The sequence below is a fragment of the Rhynchophorus ferrugineus genome, unplaced genomic scaffold (assembly GCF_030347505.1).
Source record: "Rhynchophorus ferrugineus isolate W39M unplaced genomic scaffold, kcgeb_rfMv2 rfM1, whole genome shotgun sequence".
NCBI lineage: Eukaryota > Metazoa > Arthropoda > Insecta > Coleoptera > Curculionidae > Rhynchophorus > Rhynchophorus ferrugineus.
This window is the reverse complement of record NW_027472580.1, coordinates 67,980,089-68,003,323: the sequence shown is the minus strand read 5'-3', so window position 1 is coordinate 68,003,323 and position 23,235 is coordinate 67,980,089. Positions and strand designations below refer to the sequence as shown.

Below are 23,235 nucleotides of genomic sequence, written 5' to 3'. Positions count from 1 at the left end.
TTTATTGGATATATAAAAATGTGAAAAATACAATTAAATAAAACGGATGGCACCGGTGTTACCTGTGACGAGGCTTGGGCAGTCGATTGTGGCACGTCTAAACCAAACGATGATTGAGCACTGAATGACTCGAAATACCCTTCTATAACATACCAGATAAATGTCTCGAGGTTGCCGCCGGTTATTTGTTATCGGGTTCTAGTTGGCACTGCTGCCACCCCGCCCGTGTTCAATATCTGGAATTATATTTCTGGGTATTTTGTAAACCGTTATTTCACGATGTAAAATTCGACATGCCTCAAGGTCACTACAGTATTAATATATTGATATATTTACTACACAGGAGTACTAGATTCCCCTTCACCTTTATTGTATGACCTAAAAACTTACTGAGGCCGAAAATTCGCCACTCATTTTGATTCACATATTATAAGTTGTTTGACAATTTTTATTTATAGTTCAATATCACACTTCCTTCGAAAAAAGAACTATACTGCCATTCACCAGAAGGTGTAATATCTAATTCGGTGAAAGAAAAAATCCATTGGTATTTATAAAAATTTACAGAAATTAGTCTTCAAACAGCCCGCGAAGTAACAAGCTAAGAGCAAGCAATAATTAAACTGAAAAGTTTAAGTTTCAGTTTTGAGTTTTGCGTAGATAAAAAAGTTGTACTCTCCTATTTTATGGAGGAATATATTAGATGCAGAAAGCAATGAGTGCTGTTTCTGTTGCATTTGTCGTACTGCTTTGTATTATTTACATTGGACATCAATATAGGTGTGTATATATGTAGAAAAGGGGACATGTTACAATCAAGATTAGAATCCGACTTTTTCAAACGTTTCTTCTGTAAATAATTCTACGGACTGTAAGACTTAAATATTGCTATGATCTGACATTATATACAATGGGTAGTTAAAACTTATTTATTTAAAGTATTGGCCATGCAAGCTATATATTTGCTTATATCTCAGATAATTTTTCGATGCCATTCTAAAGGAAAAATTTTTGCTTTAAGCTAAACAATTCATTTAAACTATTTTCGACTTCTTTAAAATCGGCGTTAAAAAAGTGCTGTTCTGTAAGTGCGTGCCCATTGATGCGAAAAGGTGGTAATCGGATGGAAGGAGAATAAGGCCGATGCTGCCCATTAAAGTGATTTCAACACTTGACTTGTGTTGCTGTAAAAGACAGTGCGTTGTCATACCGAAAAATCTCCTTATCATGTCTTCGACCGTATTGTGAACGTTTTCCGATCAATTGACAGATCAAACTGTCTATTTGTTATCAATAGCATTCACTATTAACTGCCTATCCAGGTTTCAACAGTTCATTATATACGATAGCAACCTGGTCCCATCAGACCCTGAGAATGATTTTACGACCAAAGCATGTTTATTTTGCTTTTGAAGCAGCATGCCACTAACGATGTTTCGATTTTCTAATTGTGCGATTCAATTCATGCGGCACCCATCTTCAGGTCCACTGGATTCAACTTTTGTTGCTGTATATATGCCATCTGTTTTTGAATCTGTTTTCTACACACAATAACTATTGAAATTCCGCATATTCAGGAGTATTTGGTTAAATCACCACTTTTCAATTGCCGATGTTTTCAGCAGCTTTTCTTTTGATGAAACATGTAAAGTAAGGCGTGCCATGAATTTTGTGCCTTCAGGCACAGAACTTCACGTTAAAAACACTTCATAGAAAATTATGAATCTATAGCGCTGTGATTTTTGCGAAATGTAACATATCTAGTCTCCAGTTAATGCCAGAAGAATAATGACATCTTATATTACATATTATATGTTACAAAACCGAGAAATTAACCACTGTATAAGAAATAGTAATTCCAATTTATACACAAAAAGCAATATTTGCATGAAACATGTTTAAAAGCATTTTAAAATATTTATCGAATAAACTTTTATTGTAGAGAATCTTCAGGGAATTGTATTATGCTATAATCGTTATAGTAAACTATTATACGTAAAATGTTATTCAATATTATATAATTTTTGAGCATAATATCTTTATTTTTGTTATCGAATATGAGGTTCTGCTATTAATATTTTTCGAACTAGATTTTTTTGTAAGCTATGGGTCAAGTTATTTTTGTATACCATAAAAGTTCTGACAAAATGTTGTAACTAATAAATAACTTTTGTTTAGTAATTCTAATTTTAATTTGATTTAGTGAAAATTCAAATCTTATACTTTAAACAGCGCTATAATTTTGATTATTGATTCTGAATATATTGGTACTGCCGCACCTCCTATGACAAGCGAGGTCGAGGACTATATGTTCAAACTTAACATGGAAAAAGTTCTATGTTTTAGTTACAACCACTTTATAACCTTTTAGATTTTTTAACGTCCTTTCACAAAATACAATTTATTTGAGCTCTTTCCATTGTGCCAGATGACTTTTCAATTGATAAAAATTAAATATTTTTTACAGAGAATTTCGAAGAAAGATCAAAGAATTCTCTACAAAACCACCATTCTGTGTTCCCTATCATCATAAAATATTTGAGAGTATATCGGTAAGTATCAGTAAAAATAATTCTAGGTTAATAAAGATTAAAAATAATTCAGACGGCGACACTGTCCTTCCCTACTGTTACGACAAATGTTCTAAACCCGGATCTGGAGAAGTAGATAATTCCCAGTTCATTTAAGACTAACGACGGTAGTCAGACTGAATGTTTGTTTTCTGGGAAAGTCTCCAAGTTAGTCATACACAAGCTGACAGGTTAGGCTGTTAACGTCTAATTATATGTGATGGGTAGTAGTTCTGCCGCTTTCATCCGAATCTTATTTGCTGCATAGAAAAATGTATTTAAATATTTACATCTCTCAATGTGATAATATTATCAGAAAATATTATATTCACTAAAGAATCACCTTTAACATATCCATAGGGCTGATAATAAGTCTTCATAACTCAACGGCCGTAATCGCTTACGATTCTGTTTTCCACCATCGATGTAGTTGGGAACATGGCTCTAGTACCATACGGTCTCTCTCAACATTTATACAAAATTTTCGAATATCCGTAGGTGGTCCACACTTCTTTCTAGACTGAACCCACAAACATGAGTCTATCTATGTTAGAAATAGCTTTGAGCTAATCTTGATCGTAATTTCACATTCCTCTCAGCTTCATAAATTAAGCAATTGAAGCAACTTATAACTTGTTTCGTAATGAGAGATATTCTGATGCAGTTCGGCCCATAGGCAGCATCTTTATAACAGGAAAGCAAATATATGAGCTTATCGTTATCGTACGTAAGAAATCTTTTAGCATATGAACCAAAAGAAGCACCTATAGGGGAATCAATATTAATAGGAACTATGTTAGCCGATCTATCTTTGTACCAGGAGGTATCAACACCCTACGAGAGTTATTTTTTCCCTGAGGGTCCTCAACTATGGCCTGTTGAAAGATGGGGCCCACTGTGAAATTGTAGGAAATGGATGGCTCTAGGTGGATCAGAACTATTGAGGAACCTTCTGAAGAAGATCGCTTAAGTTGGACTTCGAGGCAAGCAAATGGGGGATATAAACATTATAGATGCAAATATTCTGGGTATGGAGCAGAACTGATTGTGCGTTGTATAGGCGTTTTTATTTGTTTTTCTAGAATGGTGAATAGAATGACAATGGAATGGTGCTACTCTTGAGTGTTTTATCAACAGTTCTACATATCTATGTGACAGTTTCTTTAATACTTTAAATTTCTGAACTTGCTCTTATTTATAATGGGGACATTCACTGCATATTACAGTAAAATACCTCCGAAAGTCAAGACATTGTGAGCGAACTTCTAGCACTTAAAGCACATAACCGGGTTTAGTATATGATATATGAGTGTACATCTGCGGTATAGATATAAGCTTGAAGGACACTTCAAAGACGTGAATCTATAATTTCTCCTAGGCATTTCCTAGGTGAGGTAATTAAAATTGGGTCATCCACTTGAGAAAACATTATTTGAAGTTTACTGGGATACGACTAACTAGGTAACTTATCTAGCTCATTTGTATTTTCAAATACAAATAAGAGTTGAAGTCATTGGAATGTAAGCTATATATAATTCTACAGCGTATCAAGTTTGTAAATTTCATAATGTCAAAACAGAAATACACCTATCTACTGAAATTATCTGTACCCATTAAGATAGAAAGAGATACCTGCATAATGAAACATCATACTCCCTCTTCCACGAAAGGTCTATTGTTTAATTGTGTCTGGTAATAATTGCTTGAGTGAAAGCCAATGTCTGAAATGGATCTCTAATTTTCATTCCGGAAATCTCGATGTTAAAAAAAATCTCTTTATAACTATTCTATCGTTAAGACGGTCGAACATATTCCTTAAAATATCGATGGAGACCACCATATTTCATCCAGCCATATCTTTGTGGAACTTAACATCGGCCATAAAATAATATTGGTGTTTAAACTGGATGTACAAATAAGATCGATTGGCTTCAAAATTACAACGAAGATAAGGGTGTTCTAGTTTACATGTGAATAGGGATCAATCGATTTTGAAATGAATCAAAATTGACGATAGTTTGGGACCGAGATCATGGTGAAGGCCTGGAGAATCAATAAACCATTCGTTTCAGTTTTTCACCCAGAAATATCAGAAGTTCCATAGTTGCCATATTATAGTTTTAACCAAAAACTGGAAAAAACCACTGACTGAAGCATGTATGTTATTGATTAGTGTTTGCAAATTATATGAGTAAATTCGCCTTAAAAAACATTGTAAAAACTGACATCTTTTGTTTCCTGAATCCTTTATTAATAAAGTAATTTTAGAAAGGCAAATTTAATTTTTTTTATAATATAACGTTAAAATTTTTTTCAGGTACCAATTGAAGCGGCTTATCTGTATGACGCTGTATTGATTTATGCTAAAGCACTGACGGAAGTATATGCTAATAGCGAAGATCCTTCTAATGGAACAGCAATATTGAATAAAATTTTAAATCGATCATATCATTCCATCAAAGGTTATGATGTAAGTGTTAAATATGTATTATATTTTAATTATTTATTAATTCTCATTTTATTTTAAATATGTATAGGTTTTATGAAACAATTTTATTTAATAAAGGGGGTGTTAAATAATTATATATTTAGTAAATCTAAGCAAAATCTGGATCGTGCATCTCTTTTTTGCTATACTTATTCGCATCTCCCTTTTACATTTTGAACCGAACTATTGAAGCTGTATTAATGACATGGTTGCATAGGTTGTCTCACAATTCACGTAAATGCACCATTGAATCCTTTATTTCACTCAATGGGTAGTAGTGGATTTATTGACATAGAGCTTTGACTTTAAATAACCCTACAGAAAGAAATTAGGTAGTGCTAAACGTTATTTAGGGTACCAATTCTAATTACCCAAACCATGTAGACCTGTTGGAACTATATATATTTTATATTTATATCACCCCCTTAATGCAAAAAATTGTCTCCTGTCATTATAATATATGTATATTGCGAACATGAAACGACTGAATCGACCCCATTTTGTGGTAGATCTATGAATTGTGGTCTTGAAAACTGTGGAAAAGTGATCAATATGGGAACTGTGAACGAACGTCAAACTTCATTATTTTCAAATAATTTTACACAATGAGGACGAATTGTTTCACATAACTAGTACAAAACTTTAACTAACCCTACTACTATAAGTTGGCAAACTAACTATACAATTTCAGAGATAATTATCATGCTAGTCATATGAGTAACCAGAATAGGCCAGGCTGGATGATTAATTAGCTAGAAGGCTTTACGCGTTTTAACATATTTGAATGGAAGTATTGAATTCAAATTATCGTTACAGATGTAGCAGTGTAACGTGATTTTGTAACATTCATATTACATTTACTACACAACAAAGAATGAAGTCTACTAAATACTAAAATGCACAAAACCGGACAGTTTTATTAAAAGCATATAAGTATTTCAAAAAGAATATGTTTCATTGAAAAAAATATGAAACAACGAAATTATACATAATATCTCGAATGATCTCGCACTGAATGGCAGACTAGACTGTCCGAAAATCGAGCGTGTGCGTGCAACTGACATATCTAGAACTGATATAATACACAAACATGGCTCGCACTTTCTTTTTGTCCTAGTTTCTGGCTATTATTTTGTTTATAACTACCATCACAAGCACTGACTTAACTACGCTATCTTTAAATGCGTAGTGTTAGAGTGAGGAAATAATTATTAATTGTTGGCAGTACAAGTAAGTAAGTGACAAAAAAATTGTTTCTTTCCAATGACTAAGAATTATTTTTGTATTTAAAGATCTTTATTTTAACACACCTTGCCATTTTGACTTGGCTGTACGTTAACTTGGATGTCCTTAAACCATAGAGCAAATGTAACAAACTAAAAACTAGAGGACATTGTTTACAAAAAGCCTTTCTTATATAATTTGCTCACCTAAGTAGATTTGTCATAACAAATTACGTCTAGTTATTTAGCCATAGTTAAGCTATTCTTAAGATTATAACTTTCTGATATATTTGAAATATGTGAGTAAGGCAAGACCTCTTCCTTAGAAAGCTTTTATATATAAGAGGATTTTCCCAATTTCAATTTGTCCCTCGGAATTTTAGGTTTTTATAGACCAAAATGGAGATGCTGAAGGTAATTTCACCGTCGTCTCGTTGCTGGATGATAAAGAAACTGATAGTAATTTAGGAATGAGCATGCAGCCGGTCGGGTATTTTCAGTATACACTAAATGGGAGTGTAATGTCAACTTTACCGGTAAGTCATAAAAATTGTTTTATACGTTTGCTATTTTATAGGCCTATAAATTAGTTCTCAAGGATTTTTTTGTGAAAGATCGGTAAAATATATTTTAATCAAAGTGTATAACTACTACTTTTTCCCATCTTTCCGGCAATTCGGATTCTCGGATTCCGTCTCGAAAGAACGATGTATCTTTTGAGGCTAGCCACGAATCGACCCATTTTTTGGTACCTCTTTGGTTCCGATTTTGCCGCTGAAGCAGTATTTCACACATGACCAAACGCCTTTCAATGTCTCTTGGCTTCAATTCATATGGCGGAAAATATCTTGGCTTTCGAATCATTCTCATGTTCTTTAAGCGATTGGAAATGGTTTCTTGTGTTGCGCCCGACAATTCTGCATATTTTCTTGCGGTTTACACGAGCCATCATCCAGAAATACCCTCAAATCTTCGTCTTAAATTTTTTTGGCCTAATGGACGTTCTTAGTCTTCGGCATCAAAATCAACACTTTTAAAATTTCGAGGCCAATATTGAAATATTGAAATCAACAGAGCGTGATTGCTATAACCTTCAAATAGATTTCATTAACCTTCAGCCGTACTATTCTTCAAATTGTAGAAAAAAAATAAAATAATCAGATACTTAAGTACGAAATGACACATACTAAAAAGTGAAGCCTGTCAAGTGAGGCTTCAACATAGAGGTGGTTACAAATGTATCCGACGCGAATTAATACACAGCAATACCGCCTGTTGTAAACACTTAGAATTTAATTTTTAGGCCTAATAGAATAAAATGTTACACCTGTCTTATTGCTATATGTGGGTTTTCAGAAAAGTTCGATAGTACCCTTTCGGCTAAATTTAATAAATCAATTAATTAAAAATGATGTCGATTTTAAAATATTTATAACAAAACGCAGCATTTATAACAATTAATATTTTAAGAAAGCATTGTATTTTATTTAGTTTTAAGACTAGGTTGATCAAAAAATCGGCGTCATCTTTTTGTGAACAGAACAGAATTAAAGATTTTCGCCTTTTGATACTTCAGCTTTAAAAGAAATAATTAATATATCAAGATTATTTATTTATTTATTTATTATTTTAAAAGCCCATCAGCCTCTTGGGCTATTTAGGGCCGAATTACAATGTATTTTTAAATAAAGTGTACATAAATGACATTCAAAAATAATATACTAAAACAATTACAATAGAGAAGAATTACAAAAGCTGTATCAATCCAGCGGCCGTTAAATAGTTTAAAAGCATATCCAAGTACTTGGGTTGGACCAGTTGTTTTAATGATCTTGGCATTCCGAGCTGCTGTCTCATTACCTCAAACTTTTCACACTCGAGGAGGATGTGCTTGACGCTCTGTTGTGTTTGGCATTCGTCACATTGTGGGGGACCTCTTCCTTTTAACAGATGCTCGTGCATTAGTTCGCAGCCGAGCAAGGATGCTCTATTGGAACCTGTTGAGATTGTTAATATTAGGAGATTGGTGAAAAGCTCCCTTGATTTCCCACAACTTGTTATTTTTCATAAGGATATTCCCATTTAGTTGATCTAATTTTTTGTATAGAGTTTTTACATGTGTTTTAGCTTCTTCCTTACTGAAGAGAACGCTCAGTTTGATTGACTCTTCCTTTCTGCTTGCCAGATAGTCGGCTTTATCGTTACCGGGAATTCCCTATGAGAGGGAACCCATATAAAATTTATTCTTACTCACCTCCTCTCCAGTGCTGTATGTAGCTCTCTGGTAGCTATAACTAGAGGGTGGACTCTCTTTACTGAAATCAGACTGTCTAAAGAACTCATTGAGTCTGATACCACAAGTATTGGTGCGCCCACCGACCGACCATTCAGGGCAGATAGGGTCTTATAAATGGCCAAGAGCTCCGCGGAAAAAATGCTAGTGCTCTTCCAACAGTCTTGAAGTATATGCGGTACTAAAGAAATCTCCCCGTTCAGAACCATCCGTATAAATAGTGAAGTGATTTGGGTAAGTATCCCCTCAATTGTCTGGGCGAAGACCTGTTTTACTATGGAATAGCTAATATATTCTTTTGTTTAGTAGTCGAACTGACTCAGCTGTGGATGAAATCTGAGGGAGCTTGCATAGTTCATGAGAAGGAGCTCTCGTCGTGATCCAAGTGATGGAATTTCTGCCTCACATTGAAGGCTCTCAACCGGACTAATGTGATATGCTAATAGTATAATTCTCAAGGCGGCATTCTGAACTGGGTCAAGTCTCCTAACATAGGAAGGAACTGCAGTGATGTAACATTGACATCCGTAATCTAGTTTACTTCTAATTAATGTCTTGTATATGTTACTCAGTGAGGTTCTATGGGCACCCCAATAGTGATTGGAGAGAGTCTTCATTAGTAGAATATCTGCTAAGCATTTTCCCTTTATGTAATTTATGTGAGGGATCCAGTTTAGTTTGTGGTCAAATAATAATCCAAGAAATGTATGTTCCGGTTTATTTATTAAACTCTTACCATCCAACGTCAGCGCAGCCATCCGTGGGCCATTCCTTCGTCTACAGAAATGTAGGTTTACAGACTTTTCGACAGAAAATTTTAGTCCGTTTTTGTTGGCCGAATTTGGTACTTTATTGAAACAATTCTGTAGAAGATGTTGGCTATATTTGTGATCCGAGTTCTTATGATAAATAATATCGTCTCCATAAATCCGAGCATTGGTGTGTGGTGGGATAACCTGATTAATCGAGTTAATAGCGACAATGAACTACAGTGGGCTGATGCAGGAACCCTGTGGAACCCCACTGGTCTGACGATAAGATGATGATATCACCCCATTCACTCTAACCCGATAATATCTATCAGCCAAGAAGGATGTAATATATATATATAGAAGTTGATCTTCGATTGCCTTATGACTTTCCGGGCGACTGCTTTTGTTTTTTTGTAATTTACAAAATATTCAGTTGGTTTTATTTTAAACCGGTCGAGAGCCTCTCTTCTGTCCTTTATAACTCTGGCGCAGTTCTTGTTCCACCATGGTACTGGTAATCTATTTGTTCCTGTAGTAATTGCGGGAGTGGACTCCTTGGCCGCTCTTATGATAGAGGTTGTAAATTCCTCCACACTAGTGTTCACGTCCTCGGAAATTTTTTCGATTTTCATTTGCGATCTAAATTTGTCCCAGTTTATGGCTCTAATGCTCAGCCTTGTTGTAGGTGATCTTTTTTTTGAATCTGTTAGTTCTATCAAAGCAGAGAAATGATCGCTATCATGCGGGTCAGCGATGGTGGTCCATCTCGCCAACCCTACCAGTGATGGAGAACATAATCCCAGATCCAGACATGATAAGGTTCCTGAAGAGGCCGATACAAATATGGGTGACCCATCATTCATTATGTATAGATTATTTTTGTCAATTTCCTCCATCAGCCATCGGCCTCTTTGATTGTAAAATGACGATCCCCACTCAGGTGAATGTGCATTGAGGTCTCCCATTATGATTTTGGGGCTTGGTAATTGAGTTATAATATCATTAAAATTCGTTATGTCGACATTCTCTGATGGAGACATATATAGGTTGCATAGTGTTAAGTTTCTTCCTGCTAGATGTGTTCTGATTGCCATCGCTTCAAGTTCCATTACTATGTTTGGTTCTTCTACATATATGTTGTTACGGATTAAGATTGCAACAGGTCCAGAAGGACGTGCACAATTGTTGGGCTCAGTAGGGGATAAGTTGGTCTCTTGGAGAAAGACTATCGATGGCTTGTATATCCGTTAATGTTCCACTGAATAATGATGGACATTGTATACGTTGTTATTACGTCTCTATGTCCATATCGTTCCAAGATCTATTTTTTGTGCTTAACTTTGAGTGATCTTTTTTGTGGTATGTGTTTTTCTTGCTTGGTGGAGGGGAGCCACGCGAGGATCCAGGCATGATGTTCTGACTATTTTCGGAGGCAATCTGCGTTTCTTTACCGTTGTCTGGTTATGTGGGTGTCCCCTCTCCGTTGAGATGAAGATTGGGACGAATGGGAATGGGGGAGAGTAGTAGGATGGGAAAGGGATCGATCCCCCCCACCCGAGGTAACCCGGGCCGGGGAAGATCTTCGATGTGATGGAGGAGGGGCTCCTTGATATGTTGCCAATGTGCTTTCAATAGGGGTTTTATCCTTAGTTGTGAGAGCTCCACGAGTGGAGGTGGATTATTTCAATGTAGGTGCTACCTTAAGTTCTTTTTTGTCCATATCACATTGGGTGGCTATGGTAATATAAGTCTTTTTGACAGCATTCGCAAAGTTTGTGTTTTTCCTTGTTGCTGCTTAGCTAGATTTCTGCCCATAAAATATGAGATTTTTTTCTGTACCTTAATTCTTTGTATCAAAAATTCTTCTTTATAAACAGGGCATCCCCTATATCTTGGAGCGTACACCTGGCCACAATTTACACAATGAGGCGGTGGGCAACATTCATTTTCACTATGCGCATTTTTCCCACAGGAGGGACAAGTAGGTGCGTACGTGCAGTTAATGGACACATGTCCAAATATCTAACACTGATAACATCTCATTGGATTCGGTATATACTGCCTAACTCTCAAACTAAGATATCCCGCTTTGATCCTATGGGGGATATGATCTTTTCTGAAGGTAAGGATGAAACTGTTGGTTTCTCTGTTATCTCCATTCTTTCTCGAAACAATCCGCTTAACCGATGTTATACTCCCTGTGATGTAAAACCCTGCAAAATTTCTTCATCCTTACGCACAGACAAGTCCCTACTTAATATCACGCCTTTACAGAATTTCAGTGTGGTATGTGGGTATCTATATTATACAGCTTTTTAAATTTTAAAACTTTCTCTGATTGCCTAGAATTAGCTACCATTAGCGTCGTTCCCTGTTCCTTGTGACTCCCTATGTCCCAGAAGAGAAAATAATGTTGTAAAAGTATCAATTTAGTTTCTCTCTTCTTTCCGTAAATTAATGCGCAAAGACAAGTTTATTTATTTAAACGAATATTATAACAAATATATAAAGTAAGAAAAGTGAAATGTAGAAAATAGTATAAAAATCGGTACGTTATGGTGAAGAGAATTATGAAATGTGCTTAAAATGACTTAATCGGATGTCTGGTTTTGTTAGTATCGATTCTGTCCTCGGGCCCAACTGCTGGTTAAAATAATAGACTAATAAGAATTCTACAGTTTTGCTTCATGTGAGCTTGTTCTGTGAATGTTTTCTTTGAACGGAAATTCTGCTTTTGTGAGTTAGTCTCTCACGCAAATCGCCCTTCTTGATTTATTGTTAACTGATTCTTGATTCTGACCGTTTGCCTGTGATATTTCTTGACACTTGTCTGTTCTGTTTCTAACCCTAATTCTTGACACCTAACTGTTTATTTCTGTTCATGATTAGTTCTTATTCTGATTAGTTCTGTTTCTTTTTGTTATTAATTTCGATTCACAGCCACAGTGAGCATTGTGGATATATCATGTTTTATCGCTGAAGCCCCTCCCACAGATTCTTGGTGGTGGCTGGGAGGGTTGGTTCAAGGAACCCTTTTTTGCATCCTGATTCGTTCAGATTATCAAGGAGGGAAAAACACCAGCTAGCACGCTCCACGCAGATGAAACACGTGTGTCACGGATTCTAAAAATACTAGGATATTCAACAGTCTCGTGCCTTTTTCAGTTTTATGACACTTTCCACGCTTCATCTAGCCATAGCATCACCATCTAACAATACCTGCACCTCCATTATCTGGAGCAATCGACAACGAGCCGATTCAACATGCATTTTGCTAGCCATGTATTATGGCGCCACAAGACATTCGATACAATATAATATTTTATATTGTCTCTTGTCATAATGATTTTCCCATGTCACAAATATTCCAAAAAGAGATAAATGGACTAATAAATTAGACCGCTAAACTATACAAAAATAAACGTTACATTTTTCTAAAAGTTAATACATAATTCAATTATAATTGCCTCGGAATATTCCTCCTTTCTTAATTGACCTGGGCTGCTTAGTAACAATGTATGATTCTCAATCAGTGGAAACATTTCGAATTAGTTAATGGTGTACGTATGTTTTTGTCCATAAGGATAAATTAACAATTAAAGTCCTTTTTGCTTGAAATCATGAGTATTATGAAATTTGTGTTTGTTTCTTTGTTAAGTAAAACCGAATATGTCTTATATACAATTAAAGCTAATTAGTTAGATGTAATGAATTAAAAAGAATCATGTTGTTTTCATATTTAAATATATTAGGTGCTTTCATGTATACTGATCATTTATTTATTAAGAAAAATCGGCACAATATGTATTAATCAAATAATAATGATTTTCCATTATTTTAACGTTCTCTTATCGTTCTAGCGACATGACAATACCGTATCGCAAGAACTATGTCGGTTAGATAGCATTAACGATTCTAATCTACGATTTATTTTCACCATTCGAACTGCATCGACATTCGATACAGTCTGTAACTCGCTCATGCTGTTTCTTCTTTTATGGGATAATACCGCATTCAATTTTTTCAATTGGCATCGGCATTTTGTTTTCGCCATTAAACATTTGCAGTAACCGTTTAATTGACTTTTATCAGGTGGTAATACCATATGCCTTGCTGATCCTATCATCTGTACAGCAATACTTTACGGCATGAATATTCTGCTATACTGTCGATGTGCATGATTCTCCTGAACCAACTCATAATTCTGGAATTGTCATAATAAATCTACTTCACAATCATAATGACAATACGCCACAAAATATTATTCACTTTCTGACAAAAAATGACACAACAGCGATATTGAAAATGTCAGAAAATTCATTTTTATTAAGTTCGGTGGTAGCCATTTTCTCTACATTCGCACCTAATATCTTGCATGAGAACGTCTGGAAATTGTTGACTCATCAACAGCTATGACGTCTGAAAGTCCACTGAGAGTGTGGACTGCATTATTATCCAATATGTGTTTGAATTAATTGTTTTGAAATTATTTCAAACTCAATGAGAAAAAAAATTTTGGCATAAAATACCTGCTTTTTGGAACCAACATTAACATTTGGGTTATAATAAAGCAGCATCACCATAATGTTCTAGACATTTTTAAGGAGTTTCAGCTGCAAATTAAACAACAAAACTACTCAATGTCGATAACGGAATTTTAAATTTTCTATGGTTGTCATACGGACACTAATTATGGAATGAATCAATCAATTGAATTCAAAACACTGAGTAGCTCAACAATACTAAATTGAAAACTGTTATCTTATGTTAAAAAAGTCAAATTTAAAGGTGCATACATTGATACTTTACTATTTATTTTCCAATTTATATTGCTGATCAAAATACATACAAACACCTTATAGTTACATATCAATAAGGAAATTATATTATTGACTACACCAATTAGATTTCTTCTTATCCAGAAATATATTATCAGAACTATATGGAAGATGAAAATATTTTTAATTCAAGCTGAGATCAAGATTCTGACCAACGATTCTGAGTCTGGATAGGGACATAAACGTCGAAGTAAAGTCGAAATATATTAACCAACATCACTACTAATATCGAAATCCAATATATAATACACATTAGTATATAATTAATGATACAGGATAACTGTCGAAAGGCTTTGAACTAATTATGGCAAAAGAAGCCTAATACTTGCCCTGTGGACTTGTTTTGTACATTGCATACGCTATTATTTATATATTTACTATTATTATTAACTATATATTTACATATGTGATGAATCGTAAATAGAATAGAAGCAATAGCGAAGGAATAACCAGAAAGGTTGTAACAGCGTATTAACACAAAAAACTCCTCCTTTATCTTAAATATTATCTTGAATTCTTCAATTTTTCAGTTGTAAGGTTTAAACATTTATTATATGCAAGACTGAATTCTATATTAAATATTTTCCTTTTGAGTGCAGCATATATCCGACGATATTTTCATAAATTTTGTTGTTTCAATAACATATTAAAAATACCTTAAGAAGATTTAATATTTGATAATACTACTTTATAGTTATTACAATAGGATCTAAATATTCCAATTTCCAATATCGCTACCCGATATATTAAATTTGAGAAAAATTAATCACGATTTTTCCTAATATATGGCTTCAAAGTGCCGTATTGCCAGTAATATTTTAAATAAATGCGTACTATTGAAAATAATTAAGATAAAAATATGAGAGCCGTCCAGCTTCATTCACTTACTAATTTTATTTAACCCTTATTACATATTCTCTGTTTGCTAGCACCAAGTTGCTTATATTATAACAAATCTTATTGATACTGATTAGTATACTTAGTATAGTATGTAGACCAGATATATTTACATATCACTTAGCCTGATGGTCTCAGATTAATTACCATTCCTCGTCTTATCGAAGGTAGCAATATATTTATTTAGAGCATTTTAACAAAAATTAGGTATACAAGGTCAAATCAATTTAAAACCCGATTAATAGCATAACAAGCAAAAGATGATTTGAAGTGAGTGTTAATTTAGCATCTATAACACAGCTGTAATAACCAAAAAATCGAACTCTCCTATAAACTAAATAAAATAATTGAATATTATGAAAATTCAATGGATAGTTATCAAGTAATATATAACATTTAATTTATAAATATTATAACTGTTTTCTGACTGCTCCTTAACTGGAAAGTTTAGATTGCTTTTCTTTCTCTATATTCCTGTGTTTTCGTTATTATATATTTATAACAATTTTATTATGTCATGGTGAATTGATTTTAACTGACCTAATGTCCGGTTTACATAATTTTACATCCCATCTGAAAGCAATTTCGGATTTCTTATGCTTTCCATCGACTAAAAATTACATAGTTTTAAAAAGCTTTTATAACTTAAGTCTTTATATGATTCTTTACACTAATTATTTTTTGATGCGTGTATAAAAATCTGACTCACTGTCTGTCTGACCATTGATAGGTTCGGTGGAATAAATAAATAACAACATATGAATAGTTTGTGCATTATTAGCTTTTTACTGACTTATTTTAAAATTAATAGGCTTATTTTCTTGTTGATCACTAGCTAGTTCATCAACAAACTTTGCAATATTATAGATGTATTTGAGTTTGCTGGTCGAAGGTTTATCAAAAATTAATAAGCGCTTCATAATATTTTCGAATATCCGTAATTTCGGAAATGTATAAGTAGAAACGTATAAAAATATGGCAATATTTCATTCTTACCTTCCATAACAGTGTACTAACTAATCCACTAACTAACTATCTACTAAATTATTCTTACTTAATTATAACATTTTTCTAATAATTCATATCTTACATACATATTCTCGTATTTTCTGCCGATTATTTTCTCTAATATGTAATAAATAATTACATAAATTAACCACTACTCTCGTAAACAATAAATATTGTACCCAAATGACCATCAGCAATGCGAAAATATTTGAGCATGCTCAAGAATATGGAACCAGTAACGATTGCTGTATACTTGTGTCGTCACTTTTGATATATCACCTTTCAGCGGCTTTTCGAATGACGTTCGACAGATCTATTATTGGTGGTTTTTATTTAATAATACTGTAGATAGGATTAGAAGGTGTTTTTGCTATATTTTACTTTTTCTTTTCGAAAAAGGGAAGTAATAGGGAAATTTACACATCAGCTTAATGAGCGTAAAGGACAAGCAACAGATAAACCTAGAGCAAAGTAGTATGTATAGAAGTACAGCGATCAAATTGTGTGATTTCAGATTTACTTCGTTCTCGATAAAAAAATTAAAGCAGTAGCTGAAAATTTAAGGTTTCCTGGACAATATTTAAAGCTCAAGTCCAAACTAGATAAATTAATATGAATCAATGACGCCTAAATGTTTTGCCAGCTTGTAAGTCTCTCGTATGTGTTCGCGTACATTCATATAGTGGGGCTCTAATAATAAAGTTTTATTATTTAGACGAGTTGCTTAAACTTGTCAAAGTAATTTAGAATTAGTAAATGAATATTAAACAATAGATTATTCGATGCCGTCAAGCCGTCTATCAAACAAACAATTAGCTGTCACAGGTTGTAATATCAAACCACACTTGTTGAAAGCCCTCTCTATTATATTATTCGAGACCGGCAAGTAGCGGAAACATCAATTTAAATCTCAACTACAACACTTTTTGGTGTAGAGTTGCCCGAAGCACTATTTAATATTCTAAGTTACCTATTAACTATTTCGTACAAGCCTTCTCTTGAACACGTCTTTATGTTTTTTTACTTTAAATAATTACTAAATAATAGTTCGTAACTATACATCCAATTTGGCACCGGTTTCTGGCTTGCGAAAATAAAAGAATTAACAATAAAATAGAAGATGAATGAAAATTTGATGGAATCAGGTTGGGCAGCACAACATATAGTAAAGTGAACAGAATAAAAAATGTAATGATACTGAGCGCCGTATCATTTCAAATGAACTGTTCTGAAGTTCTAACGTCCCTTAAACATGTTAAAATATCTCATATGGCAATAATGGTCCGCAAAAAAGTACTAACAATGTTGCCTTTAACAATAATGGTATTTCTTTCTGGATGTCCGCAAAGGCAGTACCATAAACTATTTACGATTTTATACCATTTAATTGAATGGTATATGTCTCTGTCTCCGTCTTAAAAATAAAAAATATCAAGAAAACATCAACAAATAAAACTCGCTTTTACAATATTGTGTTTAAAATATATTGTACTTGAACTTACACTTGTAAATTATTAAACTAACCCACGTCAGCCGTAAATTTAAATGTGTGGTAAATGAACAGCATCATCGGTACTGGAGAGTGAATGATGAGATCCTGTGAAGGTACGAATGAAAATTCACTGTAGAAGTTTCACGGTATAGTATTTAATAAGTTATATCAGGGGTCACCGATGCATCAGCACTAGGAAACAATGGTGCTAGCGAGAAGAAGAGAAAAAAATACCAAAGTTTATATCGTCAAGAAAAAGACATCGCATTGTAGTATCAAGTGTACGAGCAGGAGGACATCATGTCGACCGAAGGGAGATTGTCGCTTTAGAATTAATTAAATATAAAATCACTGTCGGTGCTCTGTCCTAGTTATGGATGATTGGATTCGGATGAACAATGTTCACTAACATATTGACCTTAAATGAAATATACATATCGTTTCATTCCGGTGGTATTCAGCGATCGCGTTTTCTGACTAGATATTTAAATGGCCATACAGGCTCTATGGCTGATCGGGAAAAGATTTTAGGAGGTTTTGGCTATCAGAAGCAATACGTTAGGTTTATTAGGATTTGCTCCATTAAATAACTATGTAGTCCAAGGTACTTGGTACTTCACCACTAAGAGGAATCGATTCAGCGGCATTGGATTATGTTTTGATTAACTTTGGGTTTTATTCGAAGCTTACAGTGTAAGAGCGATGGGAGTACCTCATTGTTGATCTGACCACTATCTCCTATGTGCAACATCGCAGCTGCGACTCCAACGGACAGAGTGTAAAATGTCGTATACAATCAATCGTGACTGGAACTACTTGTAGAATCCAAAACATCACAAAGAGTTTCAAATAAAAACGACAAATTAAACTGCAGGAACTAAAACACCTAAACGATACAAATATTTATGTAACAGAAAAGTAAATATCTGAAACAATTATTGAGCATGCCACTAAAGTATCCCCAGCAGAACAGATCTCTGAATATACGACGAATGTCTACAAAGTTTAGAAGATCAAAATAAGCAAAATTAATCAATCTAGAGAAATAACGAAAATTAAATAGAGATGGTAGGAAAAAATTACTTTCAGTTTCGAAAAAATAACCTACTGGAATAGATTGGGCGGTTATTTAATTTATGCATTGAATCGTGAATATGGAATGTGGCACAAAACACTGAGGAGAGTGGCAGGAGTAAATATATAAACGACAATATACAAAAAGCAGATGAAACCTTCGTCAATTGAAGAATTGACGAACGGCAATAACATCATTATGTTAAAGTATGGTTTTAAAGACCGACAGAGTTAACCAAGTACTACCACAGAATTGGTCAAATGGCTTTACATGCTACTCACACAAATTGGTGCTGCATAACATTTCTTCCCGGTACGATCTTAGCGGTATTCCGCCTTTTCGGTCACCAGACGGATCCACCACTTTGGGGTGCACCGCGTGCAATGTAAGAGGAAATCTTACATCGTATTTAGTCTGACTGTAACATGTGATGAGTAAACTGTTTAAATTTAAAGGTTCATTTAATTTATATTAAAATTAGTTACACAGCATTCTCTCGTCGTTTCAACAAATCGTTACTTTTTGCGTTATAATAAAATAGTATTCTATTATATTAAACATGTTTGCTTTAATTCCTGTGCTTTACATAATTTATATACGTAATGCTCAATTGCATATGCTTTATTTTGTTATACGCCTTAATATTATATATCACATAAAATTATATACTATTCTGATTTTATATTTCCATCATTAAATTTTTAACTTACAGCGAACTTTTTTGATAACCCTATTTACAACCTATCTATATTACGCCCAAATTCTTATCAATGTAATAAAACCCGCAAAAATAAAACGAAACAGCTCGTAATTTGATTTTGGCAATATGTCCCTAGGAATTCAGGTATTTTAATAATAACAGGCCGATTCAGTGGATTGGCGGCAACGTTCCCAAAGCGGAGCCCAAATGCGGCTTTAATGGCGAGAAATGCGTCTATAGGGTGGATCTGAGGATGGTGGCTGGAGCCATAATGGCCACGTCCATTTTGTTCGTCGGTGGATTGTTTGCATTAAAGTAAGTGAAAACGATTGATCGGTATCAAACATTTCGATTTCGGAATCGCTATTTATTGCTTCATTGTTATTCATCGCAGGATTCTTGAAATATTTCCAATGACTGAAAACTAAATTTATAGCATTCTTGTATAAACTGTTTTTTAGATTTAGTGCTATTATAGCGAAACATTTTATTAAATTTGAATATTTTAAACATTATAAGCAAACTCATATATTTAAATGACATTATAATAATAAACAATAATATTAATAACATTAACACTGCATATTATACTAGGATTCGTAAAATTCAGTCAGGTATCATAAAATTTCTAAGAAGCATGGTAACAATTTCATTCCCACATAAGTTGATAAGCATATTTACAATTTTATTACATATAAGAGGGTTGTTAAACTATTTAAATGACCTGTGTCACCCTCAAAATTTGATCTGTGTAATTTAAACCAGTTATTATAGCAAAGTTCGGGAATAAAACAAATTAGCATTACCAAGCAAGTGAATTTAAATTAAGGTGTTCGAACTTGCATCAATCTTGAAAAACTTACATAAGTGCGATGACAAATACTGCAAGATATAAAGAATTGGCGTATCAATCACACAATATATTGAATGAAAAATCATTCTTGCCCTCTGTTGGCAAAAAGTTAAATCAATTGTTCAAGTTCTGTTAAATCCATTAAAATAAGTTTAGGCTATGAAAGTTTTAGAAAGCACGTGTATTGAAATTATCACAAGTAAAAATAAAATGTTCCCAAATGACTGAATTGTTTTCCATCGAAAATTGAGTGTGGATGATAAATATGAAAAATAATGTTTACCTAGATTGAACACTGAATTGATATTGACCAAAATATTAAGTTAGATGATACAGTACAGGATTTATCATTTTTTCCAGTAGTTGAATAATTGAAATGACGAACATTTAAGCATAGTAAGACCGCTGAAGTGGACGGAATAAAGTTTAATAAAGAATAATATATTTTACCAATTTTACGTTCTTCTTGCACAAAATTGATAATCGAAGAAACTACCATCAGCATTGAAAAATCAAATAAATATTCCAATATTGACAAACCAGCAAATACAATGTAAAATTTATAGAGAGATAAATTAATTGCCTGAAAAGTATTAATAAAAATTATAGCAATAAGACTTCACAAAGCTTGAAGAGAAAAACCCGAAGAGTAGGTTCGATTTCTAAAATATAAATAAATATCTAATTCGGATTAGAATTGCAGTTTCAATAAAATCCTCGCACCCCACCAGTTTATGGAAGAACTAGATGTGCTACTTCCACTCTGTACACTGGCCCTCACATTAGGCAGGTTTAGAAGCTGGACATATACCTAAATAATTTTTAGCTTTTCCAATTATGAGAAAAGTTTCAAAAATGGAACTTGCTTTATCATCCTAAAAACTTCTCAACCTATATAAATGATACATTCGCTGATTGATGATTCGCGGAAAAAAACAAGTTCGAGTACTTATTAGATTAATAATAGAGGAGAAAAAAATGGCAACTAGTGCTGAAGTGGTGAGCCAAATCGGTTAAGCTTCAGGGACTTTCTTTCTTCTAAGATGGTGTATGTGAAAGAGAACAAATACTAATTCCTATTCTTTCAAATACTCATTTTGCCGATCCTTGGATGTGATTCCGCGTTTTGAATATTTCCTGTAGAACCAACAGTACAGTACAGCAGTATAGCGTGTTATTACTCTCCCCAGCTATATATTGATGAATAGACAATGAAAGGTCAGGGTCCTAATCGGTTGATCAGTGAGTTGTGGTAAATACTTGCTTAAATCCTATAGGGCGATTGGAAGAAAAAAGCTTCTGTAACAAAAACATTAAGATGTGATTGTTATTGCTGCTTTTTGCACTGAATAAACATTATTTTCCACTATTCTACATTTATTGCTCGGCAACCCACAGGCAATAACCAATTTTTTATCATAATGAATCTGTATCAGACCTGTAGCACTATAAAGATATATGTACATCGCAAACCCTTCAGTTGTAAAATTACCTAGATAGTGCGAGAATGCTATAATAATAATAGCGTTCATAATTTTAAGTAATAGATAATTTGAGTTTGGTTTGTATATATACAACATAACTATACTAATTAGCATCATGATATAATGTTTCGCAGTGTATATTTCATCTATTCTGATTTCTCTTTTGCGTTAATTTATTAGATGACACCTTAAATATCATTGCTTTATACTTTCTATTTTTAAGCATCATTTCATATTTCAAGCGCTGCTACTAATTCCCTTAATTTGCATTATTTAATACTTGTTTGTTCAATTCCTATAATTTTATTTAAAAAAACTGAGTTATAAATAATATATAAAAATAAATTGAATTTAATTTGCAAATAATAAAAATTCTCACTGGAGCATACAATATTAATAATCTTGGAAAAAAAACCATTAAAAATTGTACACAAAAACATTGCTTACATTTTTACAGTAAATGCTTTTAAGAAATTAGAATTTATAAATAATTTATTATAGTTACACTGAATAAAGATAGAGAAGTTAAATTTGGTACGTAATTATATGAAAAGCTCTTCTTAGTCCTGAATCATTAAAGATTATGTAAATGGAGCAAGTTATTTAAAGACAATTTATAAAAAAAACTATTAAAAATAATTACATCTTAATGAAACAAACGTTTCTATATTGCATTTTGTAATCAGAAACGGAAAAAGAAAGAATTAAGTCAAAGGAAATAATTTCAAGGATTTCAAAAAAACCCGAAGGCGTATTTTTTTTCAGCCATCGATTTTTAATAGAATGCCTAAATATAGACTCAACAATTGCCTCACTGACATATGCTCAGTATAATATTAAGGATAGTTGGAGCTTAAATGTTTTAAATGCATTTATTGATTCTGATTTATTTCAGGCATTATCGATATGAGCAGAAATTGGCTTGCTTATTGTGGAAGATTGACATGAGAGATGTAACTATAATACCGATTGATGTCACGGTTTCGCCCAGTAAAAGCATGGTAAACGCAACTTAAAACTATTTCTCCAAAATAAGGTTCTGTTTTTGTTTTAATATTATATTTGTATATAATAGATGTGTGACTTAAATATTTAGACTTATATTATTTTGTACAGTTGTCATAAATGTCTTAATATTTCAATGTGTAGGCGTGATACTTTACCAGAACAAATAGTGGTCAGATTGAGCCAAGTCACGTGAATTTGGTACGAACGGGAAACTTACAGTACATGGAATGAGACGGAGTCGTATTGCAGCAATTCGGTTTTCTTGCATTCTAGTCTATTAACTTGAACTTTTCGATCCACTTAATGTTTTATTTAAACAATTGTTAGCTGTAGCGTTTTGCACTGTACACTCTGCTTTTGCATAGAGTTGCGCTGTAATTAAGTAAGTTTGTAATTACCCACATACTTTGTAACCCTCCACATTTGAGCACCTTATGTAAGTGAATGGCACTGTTTTGGCATCGATCTATTATGTTGACCAGGATACATTCTAGTAATCAGGTAATCAGTGAAAGGGGCATAACAGGCATTTATATGGTTACCTACATTGTTTT

The 23,235-nt window shown here is 33.4% G+C and overlaps 1 protein-coding gene across 1 annotated transcript in view; it reads left to right on the top strand.

Moving 5' to 3' along the window:
• Gyc32E (Guanylyl cyclase at 32E) overlaps nt 1–23,235 on the top strand; it is a 330,290-nt gene that overhangs the window by 283,465 nt on the left and 23,590 nt on the right. The window contains exons 8-12 of the mRNA XM_076419392.1: nt 2,468–2,552; nt 4,888–5,040; nt 6,665–6,817; nt 19,473–19,651; nt 22,569–22,674. Of these exons, the coding sequence (XP_076275507.1) occupies nt 2,468–2,552; nt 4,888–5,040; nt 6,665–6,817; nt 19,473–19,651; nt 22,569–22,674 (676 nt within the window). The remainder of the gene's footprint in view (nt 1–2,467; nt 2,553–4,887; nt 5,041–6,664; nt 6,818–19,472; nt 19,652–22,568; nt 22,675–23,235) is intronic.